At 39.1% G+C, this 12,455-nt stretch overlaps 1 protein-coding gene across 1 annotated transcript in view; it reads right to left on the minus strand.

The window, feature by feature from the left end:
• Window positions 1–4,197: 4,197 nt before the first annotated feature.
• Cwc15 (CWC15 spliceosome associated protein homolog) overlaps window positions 4,198–12,455 on the minus strand; it is a 17,980-nt gene continuing 9,722 nt past the window's right edge. The window contains exons 6-7 of the mRNA XM_010633653.3: window positions 7,162–7,280; window positions 4,198–4,573 (exon numbers count right to left, since the gene is read on the minus strand). Coding sequence (XP_010631955.1) covers window positions 4,444–4,573; window positions 7,162–7,280 — 249 coding nt within the window. The 3' untranslated portion in view covers window positions 4,198–4,443. The remainder of the gene's footprint in view (window positions 4,574–7,161; window positions 7,281–12,455) is intronic.

Below are 12,455 nucleotides of genomic sequence, written 5' to 3' on the forward strand. Positions count from 1 at the left end.
ATGTATGCAGAGTTGGGGAGGCTCTACAGAAGTGTGATTTAGGAATCTCTACCACAACACCACTACCAGTAATAATAGCAACTATAAAAAAAAGGATATCTAGTGTTTTGTAAAGAGGATGACAAAATGGATCCATGTTTTTCCTTTGTTCTGGTCGTGGCCCAGAACAGGAACTCTGGGCCAATATTGCATAAGCTCCCACTGTCACTGCTCTTTACTTGCCCACCCTCTCCCCACGAGAGTGGTGCAGTCCAGTTGGCCCTATTTCTATAATCTTGTCCTACAGATGAACAGATTCCATCCTGATCGCCAGGTGCTGGTATTCCAGTACGCCATAGGAAAACAATCCAACAGGGCCTGCTGCCAGCAGGATTCCTCAGGCCTCTACTCTCCACCGGATCCAGCTTTTCCACCTGTGCTTGAGTCAAGGACTGCACCCGGAGTGGGCTGAACAAAATCTGCTGGGGTCAATACCTCTTGAGCCAAGGCTCTAAGCCCTGGACCATGCTTTCCTGTCCTGTAAGATTTCATTTACAATTTGAGAACAGCAATGACAGAATTACACCCTCAGGATGTGAGTGATTGGTTTGGAGCCAGGAAGCTGGCTCAGATTTTCAGTTCACACTTTTACCTAATTTCTTATCTGATTGGAAATTTGGAGAAAGACAAGGGAATAATTATCACTACCTTCCAAGAGTGTCCAGCAGTTCTGACAAGCATTTGTATCACCTATAATTTTCTCAGTTTGTGGGAAGTATTATTATTGTTACTGTATGAAAGGAAACTGAGGCTTAAAGACTTAAATAACATTAAGGCCATAAAGCTAGTATATGGGAGAACTAAAATTCAGTTTCCTTGGGCTACTGTTATGATCCGAAGATGGCTTATCCCCCCCACAGGTAGAAAGAGAATGTGTATGAATCTCTTACAATGTACCTGCCAGACACTTAAAGTCAATTATCTGATCCCTACAAAAGTCCCTCGATTATCATCCTATGGAGTTCTTTGAAAAGATGGTAAGGGGAATGGGGATAGGGAAGCCAATATTATAGACAGCTGTTAGGTAAAAATATAACAGGCCATCAGACAGGGCTGAGCCGAGTCAAGACAATAGGGGCAAACACACTGCAACTGCAGCTGAGACCCATCAGTTGGCCAGGCCTACACTTTCCCAAGGGCTAAGGTGTAACACCTGGTCTGATGAAGTCTAGCTAGGCATCAGCCACCTGGGTGGGCACTCAAGACTCTTCCCATTCATTATCTGCCTGAGTTCTTTGTTCTTTCCATGCATATTTGCTAAGCGACTTGCTTGCAATATTGTAGTAACATTGGATCAATATTACTTAAGCTGCTATACTTATAATCTTATTGATCATAGCTATAACCACATTTTGCCCACATTTATCATTTACAAAACTTCTCAAGAAGTGAGGCTGGGGGCAACTCACTTTCTGGGTGTCCCTTCCTGACTCTCAGGCTGCCTATCCCTCAATATTTCACTCTTAACCTTTGTTGTTCCTAGAATTCACTTTGACTTTAGAGAATACAAACTCAATGTCATCTAACAGGTTGGGAGTTATAATATTTCCCTTACATCATTTAGAGGTTCATATATCATCCCTCTATTAGCAGGGAGGGGAAGTAAAAAGGATTATACATGTCTATGGGATGGGATACATACACATGTATGTCTGTTGCCCAATGAAGAAGGTATTATGTACTAAGAACAATAAAAAAACAGAAAAAACTGACAAGAATGATGGAACAAGTCTGTTGAAGACAAGGGGGAGCACTTTGAGGATGAATGGCAACGTCTTTTAGTGTAATCATTCTTTTTTATGGTACTGGGGATTGAACTCATGACCTTGTGCTTGTGAGGCAAGCATGGTGCCACTGAGCTAAATCTCCAGCCCCTGTAATCATTTTTTTTTTTATTGATTCCGGGGATGGAACTCGGGCCCTTGTGCTTGTGAGGCCGGGCAGCAGAACCACTGAGCCAAACCCCCAGTTCCCTGTAATCATTTTTTAAACAAAAACATCAGGCCAAAAACAAACAAAAAACCACCACTTTTATTGTTTCATAAAATACAAGTGGGCTAATTAACATGAAGAGGCACTCAAGCATAGCAGTGAAAAGGGCTTAGAATAAAGACTTCTATGTTTGAATTCTGGCCAAGTTTATGACTGCCGTTTTTTAAAAAACTTACAGTTGCCCATGCCCTTATGTATAAAAGGTGAAAAATAACAATGTCTACCTTACAAGGAATGGTATTAAATGAGTACTGTACAAACACAGTAAACACTTGAAACACTCTGACTCTAACAAACCTAAGTGACAAAAATGGGCTTCACGCTGCATCCACTTGAAGCTCTGGTTCTTTCCACTCAGCATCGGCTCCTCAAAGGACTAGTCCCTTAACTGCTCCAACGCAAGGGTTTTTGCAAGCAAAGTACAAAGCATTTTAGCTAACTACATTGTAACTTGTGCAGTATATTGGGATGCTGACACATTTACCAACTTGGGTTATATGCTATGATGCTACATTGGAAAACTAAAAGAAAAGGGGGGAAAATTGAAATTAGCTTTACTCTGATTATTCCATAACCTATTAGATTCAAATAGAAAATCCGAAATATGTGGATCTGGCAGCAATGGTGCACTTAAACCAGACTTCTGGATATAACATATATTCTTTCCGATGCTACAAAAAGAACAAGAACTACAGTTCTGGGAAGCTAATGTCACTCATATCTGTAAATTTTTAGTGTCGAGGTGTTTATACATGATCCATCACTCACCTGGATCAAGTCACTGAGCCTGAGCTTCATTATTCTTAATTTTGAATGACACAGTCCTTCTTTTCTACCTAATAATGCTGCTAGGAAGATAATGGAAATGTAAAGTTTAGAGATAAAAATAAGGCTTATAATTCAAGGCTTTTTTGAAAAACAAATTGCTCAGTATTTGTATAAATAGTTGCTTGAAAAAATGCAGAGCATATATGCAGTCAAGACTTGGCCGCCAGGTCTTGCCGTACTCCTGACTCAGGCTACTTACAACCTATGTCCAAATTTCCACTGGGAAAATACTAGAGGAATGTCTTACAGAAAACGATTGACGTAAATTCCAAGCAATAAGTAATATGCTATTTTGCTTTCAGTCTTACCTTTAAAACTCAACATCATTCATAGCTAAGGAATCCCATGAAATGGTCTCTATCTGTAAAAGGCTCTATTTTTCATCCCAAATTTGTGGGACTGGAGATTAAACCCAGCACCTCAAGTTAGGAGCTCTAGCACTGAGCTATATTCTTGAACCCTTTGTTTTTGAGTAGGTCTGGCTGAGTTGCTCAGGTGGGCCTCACTATTTTTCTGAATCAACCTCTTGAGTAGCATGGATTATAGATGTGTGTTACAACACCAGGGCTGGCACCTAATTTCTGTTAATGTGGCGCCTGTAAACCACAGTCCAACTTAAGGAAGCCTTTATTTCCCAATAGAGCCCAGCTGTATTTCTCCCTCCCACTTCCCACAGATATGCAAATAACAGATAAACCTTATTTCTAAAGGTTTTATGTGTTGACTGGAAACTTTCCACAGCTTTGTGTCTAATATGTATCAGTGTGCACTTATCTCATTCAAGAGAAATATGGCATTTCAGCATCCAGATCACACGTGATCGCCATTTGCCTTCCTAAGAATGCTTACAGAGCTCCTGTCCCAGGTCAAATGAGACAGGAGCACCTGCACAGGTGAGGTACCGTTCTCTCCTGGACATGCCTGTGTACTTACAACACGTGGCTCAAAATGTGATCCCTTTAACCTTTTATTGTATTCTTAAAAAGCACATAGTGAAAATATTATGAATTAACTGACCTTAAATCAATGTGAGAGAAATAAAGGGGCAAATATACATTACAAAAACACCACAAAGACAATTTTTCTTTTGAAAAGAAATTACGCAACATTTTACATGCTGCATAAATTACAAGAAAAAGCTGGATATACAGATGTAGTTATTTAGATTAAAAATATGAACTGCAAGCAGATTCCTTCTCCCAATATTAAAAACAAACATGTGCCGGGAATGGTGGCGCACGCCTATAATCCCAGCACTCAGGAGGCTGAGGCAGGAGGATCGGTGTGAGTTCCAGACCAGGCTGGGCTACATAGTGAGTTCCAGGTCAGTCTCAACTACATAGTGAGACCCTGTCTCAAAAAAAAACCAGGAAAAAAAAAAAATTGACTGGAAACATTCAGCGAATGGAAACTGTGTTAAACCTATTCCTGTGTCCATTTATCACCGTAATACATCATCAAGGACAAGGTATTTTGGAGCTTAAAATTAGGGAATACTATACATCATTTAGATGGTGAGAAGGTTAAAAAAATCAAACCAATCCTGAACATTTTACAGAATTTAATTAAGCACATAAAACTGTACTACTTAATATATTTCTCCATGAACTTTTTGTGAAATTCGGATCGCAGTGTATCATTTACAAATCTTTTGTCTTTCTTCTGATCATCTACACCTTTTGCACAATTCTTGAAGACAACATCATCATCCCACCTGAAAGAAAAAAAGATAAAAAGGCCCTCAGGTTTGCATCAGATGAAAAGAATACTATGTGCAATAGAAAAATTGTATTACACAGAAAGAGGCTTTATAAGCTTTACTTGACACAGCCAAACAACAAAGTGATCCTTAATATAGAATCTTGCTTTCCTAATTAGAACATACCAAACACTGTCACTATGTCTCTAGTAAAAGAAACTTCATTATCAACTTCACTGATGTTTTCAGGTCTAAAACACTGGCAGTACAAAGACTACTGTGATTAGTACAAACCACTAAATTATAGGAACCAGTCAGCTTAATTTAGACTAGGTGGTTTTGAAGATTTTATATATTCGTCTATCAGTTTACCATATAGTAGTCATTCACTGTAATATTCACATTATAAGGGAACAAAAAAGTATTGGAATGTAACAATTAAGGCCCAGGTATTGGCCTACATCTACATTAACCATAAAGAGATACTGCTTAAGAGGTTGGATTTCAAAACGCAAGCATTAAAAAGCACCTTTGGGTGGGCTACAAAATACATGTGTTACAGAAAATAGAAAGCAAGGGCTAGGGATTTAGCTCAGTGGTGCTGCTGCCTGCATCCCAAGCACAAGGACCCGAGTTCGATCCCCAGTACCAAAAAAAAAAAAAGGGGCAAAATTTCTGATTATGATCTAGCATATAAACAATGGACACATATATTCGACATACTCTTATAAATATATATATAAAATACAAAGCCATCTAATGTGTGTATTTGCTAGAAGAAGCTGCACATGGGAAATAAGCAAAGAATGTGGGTATCTTTGGAAAATACTGAAGTTATCACTAATGTACTAACGTCCCTAATGTCCAAACATTAGCCGATCAGTGACTGAATATAAGATATATTTCTATTTGGATCCAAAAAAGGGCAGAATTAAGCTATACAGCTTAATAAATATTTAATAAGTTTTTTCTACATCCATTCTCTCCTTAACTTACTCCCACCACGCTTTTAGTCCCTCCTCTCATACCAAAACTTTTCCTCTATTTTGCTAAATCTCAGTACTCACTTCACGTATTAGATTATCAATATCTGACCTAGATGATAATTCCTTTCTTCTTGAAATATTGTACTTTGTCTGCTTGGGTTCCTAGATACTAATCTCTTCTGGTTTTCATTTCCTTATTCCCCACTGGCTGATCCTTCTCAGGTGATTGTCCATTCAAACAATATTTATTTATTAAGCACTTACTGTGAATTGGGCACTGTTCCTGGTATCAGTACCTAGTCATCAACCCAACCTCCACACATAATGCCAGGCTCAGCACTGATTTCTCTCTAGTTACACTCATTTTCTAGATAATACTGCTCAATGCTACAGCTTTCAAAATTTCTATAAGATGACAACTCCCAAATTATCTCCAATTTGTAGTAATTGCAGAAACACAGCAAGCTATCTATCCATGACAGGAGGTAACAGCCCAAACTTTACCATGTCCTAAACCTGTTACCTTCCCCATGTCCAACCTTAGGTTACATTCCTATCTTATGTAAAATAATAGCCAACTTTCTTCCCATTCAGCATTTCTAGTAATCTTTTATTTCCTATTTATCATCACTGAAGTACTATATAAAGAATTTACTGTTCATCTTTTCTCCCTCTTCAGCCTTTTACTTCACTCCTCCACACACATCTGCAGTATAGAAAAGCATTAACAGACTGAAGACAGCTATCCTAAGGCCTCCCTTTAAAAAAGGCTGGGCTTTGGCTGGCATTCAGAAACCTGTGTGTTGTCAGGTGTTTCTCACTGTTATTATGCCAAAATGTATACATAATGTTGGGCTGGGGATTTAGCTCAGTGGTCCTGCCGCCTGCCTCGCAAGCACAAGGAACCGAGTTCGATCCCTAGTACCAAAACCAAAACCAAAAAAAAAAAAACCAAAAAACAAACAAAATGAATATATAATGTGGTTTATGTCCAACACTTGCTTTTCTTTGGGGATCTGGATTTTTGTATGTGTTAGGCAGAAGGTGCCTATATGACTAGCTCCCAATAAAAACCTTAGGCATGGAGTCTCTATTGGGCTTCCCTGAGCAGAAATCCTGCGTATGTTATTCCATTTATGTTGTTTTGTGTACCTCTTACGGGAGGAACAGGGCTTAAAGAAGTCTACACGCGGGTTCCTCCCATTCCAGTCTGTATCTTTGCCCCTCATGATCTGCCTATGACCCCTTACAAAGTCAGCCACCAGTGTAACTACACAACATGGCTGTGTACCTTCACTATGTTAGTTGTAAATACAACCATATGCCAAGTCCTCTGAACCCTTGCACTGAGTATTTCTATGTGAGTGGTGGTCTTGGCAACTACATAATGACAACATGTGATAATAAAGTTTCATGGTTAAAGGGCTCAGCTCATAACTCTGGCCCCAGTGTTTAGATTATTGGGTATATAGGTGGCTAGTATAAGTGTCTACTAAAAATGAGTTTATTTTCTTTCACTTTCCCAAAATCAGATATAGAAGAATGTTAGTGGAAGAGGAGTTTTAGAAGCTTAATTCAAAATCTCTTTATATAAATCCAACCCATTACTTATACTACCTTCTTTTAACTTTGAAGTTGGCCTGTGGTTGGGATGGGCCAGTGAGATTAAGGAGAGGATTTCCACTAAGAATGTTCTCCATACGAATCCTTTCTTCTTCAGCTTTTTGTTCTTGTTCCTGTCAATGACAGAAAATGACTCAAATTTACTTGTATTAATTCTAGGTCAAAATCTTATATTAGCTCATTAAGAAAAAAAGACTGTTAGGAATGTATGACAAGAAAATTAGACATTTTCATTATAAATATTTCATGCTGCTGGGCTGGGGATTTAGCTCAGTGGTACCACGCCTGCCTTGCAAGCACAAGGTCTTGAGTTCAATCCCTGGTACTGCAAAAAAAAAAAAAAAAAAAATTCATGCTGCCATCATACAGTAATTAATCTCTCCTACCTCTGACAAACTATGAGATGCAAATTCAAATATATTGTCCTCTGAAGTACAAATTAATCACCTTAATATTTAAGAGTACATCAACAAATATTTTATATTTAAGAACACAATTAAATATCAAAGACACATTTAGCAAAGCTAGTGCCTCAATATTTTTTTGTGTCTCAATTTTTAAAGAGCTACACAAAAACTGTGATCCAAAGCCATTTTTTATTTTGAATTACAATGTAGACTTACATCTTAAGGACTAATGACAAGTTATTAAGAAGCAACTACTAAAATCAGATAACTGGGTCCCCCTTCTTTCTGTCTCTCTTGGACAGAAGCTTTCTTTCTCTCAATAAATTTTTCCTACACTTAATCTCCGTTGTTCCTAGGATTCATTCTTTGATTTTAGAAAACACGAACCCACATTTCAGATATCTATCAGGTTTGGGAATTACATCTCTTCCCCCACATCATTTTGGAGGTCTTCCACTGAGGTTACTGGTTGGAGGTAAGAGTTTTCTTTCACAGGTTCTAACTTTGGTCTTTTTGCTACACATATTGTAACTTTTTGCTTCATAGGCTCTGGCTATTTGTTTCAAAAGTGTCATTTTTTTTTTTTTTTTTTTTTTTTTTTGGTACGGGGGATCCAACTCAAATCCTTGAGCTTGCCAGGCAGGCGGCGGCACCACTGAGCTAAACCCCCCGCCCCCAAAGTGTCTTAATTTTAAGTTATGTATTTTAAATGTTTTCTAATTTCTTCTTTTTCTTAGGCATTGTTAAAATTACCTTTTATTCTTGTTTTGTATATGTTGCATTTGGACTTCGTTGCTTAAAAATGTTGTGAAATGGGTCTCCTATGAAATCATCTCAGATAAAGAGAGTTCAGGCTTTTATCTGTCCCTTATAGAATGTCAAACTGGTTACTCTGCCAGCTAGGAATTGCCTTTAGAGCAGCTGTCACTCTCAAAGCAAAGGACAGGTTTCTCTAGTTGCCCTCTGCTGAATCCTCACTCCCATTCAAGCCAAAGGTGGGGGGGAATGTTAACCAGATAGGCAACTGGGTTCCTTTCAGAGAGACAGATCTCTGATTTTGTGGAATCAGTGGAAACTGAGGTGACAACTGAGGGGTCACAGCCAGGGCTACTCTCTGGCAGATACCCAAAGTTCTCTCAGAAGAAACTAGGTCCCGACAGCCCACTGGGTAATCAGCAGAAAACCTCCATATCTTGTCCCTATCTGGACTCCTCCATGAGGTGAAGGGGGAACTCTTGTCAATAATCATCAGATATCTTCTGTCTCTGAGTGATCTGAAATGATGTCATTCGAGCCCTTTTTAAGCTTTAGTGAGACCTAAAATAGTTTTCAGATGACCCTCATATGTACACTGAGGTTTTCACAGGACTGATTCAGACCTATAGACTAGATTAAAAAGCTATAATGTTGCTCTTAAATCAAAATATTGATTTTTTAATGAGAGACAAGTAATATTACAAGCTGCTACTACATTTAGAGACAAATATTGTCTTAATTTTGTAAGCTCAAAAGACAGGCAGCCAGGGAAATAACTGGTTTCTACTGAAACACAAACAGTTCCTTTACAAGACCCCCCACTGGCCTGCCAATCAAATAGGAGATTAAAATAAAAGACATTTTCAGGCATGTATTCTTAAAGGTCTAAGAAGCATGAGAACCAAGTCCTTCAGTTATTTTTAATTTTGAACTATCAGAAAAAAGGTGAGGACATCCCTAGATCCTGATTTAATAAAAGGAAATACTATAGCTATTCCCAAGTTACAGTCTTGCAATATGTAGATGGTATGCTATGTTCCCCCTCAGAAGAGCTTTCTAGCCAAGACATCTGTGTTCTGCTGAATTTTCTGATGGGTTATAATGTTTCTAGATCTAAGGCACAACTTTGCAGCTCTGAGGTAAAATATTGAGGCCTTATTATATCTAAGGTAATGCAAAGATTGGGGGAAAAAAGAAACCAATTCCATAGTCCAAGACCTTAAAACAGCTGAGATTCCTATAAATTACAGGCTTTTGTCACCTTTAGATAGTAGAGTATATTGTGTGATCCTTCTATAAGACCTGAATTACAAGCCCATGCTAAATGGCAAAGGGCCTAGGAGACAGTGCTGTAACCCCTCCCATTGTAGCCATAGCCCTGACATTTGTTCAAACCCTGGCTTAGGAATGTAAGGCAATCTTGTACTGTTTGAAGTCCAGATCATGATTAATGTGTAAGTTAGTGGTTCTAGACTATGAGATAAAATCTGTACCATACATAGAGAGCCCAAGTTAACTGTCAAACTGTTTGCTCATCCAGAATGTCTTGGTGGCCTTTGAAACATCCTATAGGATATCTGTTAATCATCGATGTGTGGCTACTGAGTATGTGACTGCTGACCATCCGTGATGGTCAGCAGAACCTTGACTCCTTGCCCACTTGTGTGCTTGCAATCCACACCCCTTGTCTTTAAAAACTGTGCAAACCCCTGAGCACCTGGCTCCTCTCTGAGCCAGCCACTTGGTTCCGAGAGTGCCATTTGGCCAGACTAATAAAGGTCTGTTTTCCAACTAGTCTGGTGTGTTCCTTCCTTCCTTGGTGATTCTCGTTGCTCATCAAGCTCCCGGAGCCATTGCTGGGCTAGAGGTCCCAGCATCTTGGAGGCCCTTTCGGCTGTTCAAGGCTCCTGGAAGTGAGACCCAGGGTTTTGCAATGGAGCCCTCGCTGGCCGATAGGCCTCAGCATCTTGAAGGCCTTTCGGGCTGTTCAAACTCCATGGAGTGGAAGTCTCTCCTTCAGGTCTTACACTTCTATCAGCTTATAGAGAAACCCAAAAGACAGCAATATTTTAACCTGGGAATCTTATTCCCAGACCGCATTCCAGAAGCTCAAACAAGCACTCTTGTCTACAGGACACCGTTTTAGTTTGTATGCTAATAAAAGGTGAGATGTGGCTTTGGGAATGTTTCTACAAGATCAGGGACCTGCTCAACAGCCTGTTAGAGTATTTAAATCATAAATTAGATATTACAGATTCAGAGTAGTTCCTTACAAGGGTAAGTCCTAAACATATAGGTAGAACGCTTTCATTTTCTTTCAAGAGGCAAAAAGTAGCCATTCAGGTTCTTTGATTATTTGATTTTCTGCTTTTTAATGCAGTTGTAGTCAATCATAGCTTTTGTCACTAGAGACACGTTTTGTTAAGAATTACAGACCCACTCTGGAAAAGCTCCTGATGTTAATTGTCCTTCTACATCTTAGATGGTTAAGATTTAGTTCTTGTGCCATATTGAAAGGCACTCTTCTGTCCCTTCTCCACTGCCCTTCCCTGACAAATAACACTGTTCTCAATAGTGTTTGGTTCAAGGCACTTTCCTACTCTGTGGCTGCTGGATTCCAAGACAAAGCTTCCAGAATGGTGAGATTCCCCCGAACTGGAACACTTCCAGAGTAAAGGCGGCCTTCACTTATTTCTGAGCCATACAGAAAACTGGTCTAGGCTTAATCCTCAAACTCTCGAAAAACAAATGTCAAAGTTTTAGTCCAGATTTATCTGTCTTTCAGCCTTCAGGCAAAATTAGAGAATAAGAACAGCTAACCTGGCTCTGGCCACTTCCTTGCACCTCCAGTCTGCCACAACTGGCACTGGAAGAGATAAAGTCTAAGGGACACCTAGATTGGGCACAGAAGAGGGACAGGCATGGATACCTTTTTCCCTTTGTTTCTTTTTAAAATGGAAAAACTGTCACAGAGAGACATCTGTAGCATAGCAGGTCGAAACCTTCGCAGGCCTTCTTTCCTGTTTGGAATTCATACTTAGATCCAAAGAATGTCACCTAGTCTCTTCTACACGCAAACCTGGCCTAAGTGACCCTCCCTGCCCAACAAATTGTTAAAATTACCTTTAACAGTCCCTTTAGAGGGAACAATTCCATGTGGCTATCAAACAACTATGGCTATCAAAGCAATAATGAGAAGCCTGTATAGCTGTGTATTCAAGTCAGATAAACTGCTCAGGGCCCACTTTAAAACGGTCTTTGCTTTCACAAGGGTAGATTTTTATTCTTTTTGATTTTTATTACAAGAGATCTGTTAATTGACCTACAAAGTTCTGACTAGTCTTATTACAAACCTAAAAATTATAAAAGGTTATTATAATTCAACTTGGCCAAATACATCTGAGTGCATTCTGGTTTATAAACAAGTTGTCTTGTGCATGTGTGCATGTGTGTGTCTGTTCTATTTGTTACAACATGTACGGCTGTTTGTTTGAGCTTTTTTTCTTTTTGGAATTTTGGATTTTTAAAAGATGTTTGCCTATAACTCAAGCTGGCTTATAGATAAATGTAATTAAAGACATGCTCCCTCCCTGGTTGCCAGATGATCCAAATAATGTCAAATGGTTTTACAAATACAGTACATATTGTTGTCTGTATATAACAACTCGGGAATCTTTCATTGGTCAAAAATAACGTGTTAATTGCTGTAATCTGGCTCTCATAGGTCATCTAAAAATTTTGTTAAAAAAATTAAAGACTCTTGGGCTTAGGAAAACTACTGGACAGGACACCCCCTGGTAAATAAAGGAGCTGCTACCTGGAAAAATTTATCCAGCCTTTGTTCACAAAGTGGACCTCAGTGATTTCCATAGCTTTGGGGGAAATACATTGCTAAACATATTACTGTGAAATGTATGTATTGGTCATGGTCAACTGACTAAGTTTTCTGTGGGAAAACAAGGTTTTATTTAAAACGTTCTTGGTGCCAAACAAAATTAAGTGACAAAGAGCTGGGCGTGGTGGCGCACACCTGTGATCCCAGCACTCAGGATGCTGAGGCAGGAGGATTGCTGTGAGTTCGAGACCAGCCTGGGCTACATAATGAGTTCCAGGTCAGTCTCAACT

Source organism: Fukomys damarensis, unplaced genomic scaffold (genome assembly GCF_012274545.1).
Source record: "Fukomys damarensis isolate Sample0158 unplaced genomic scaffold, DMR_v1.0_HiC HiC_scaffold_16, whole genome shotgun sequence".
Taxonomy (NCBI): Eukaryota; Metazoa; Chordata; class Mammalia; order Rodentia; family Bathyergidae; genus Fukomys; species Fukomys damarensis.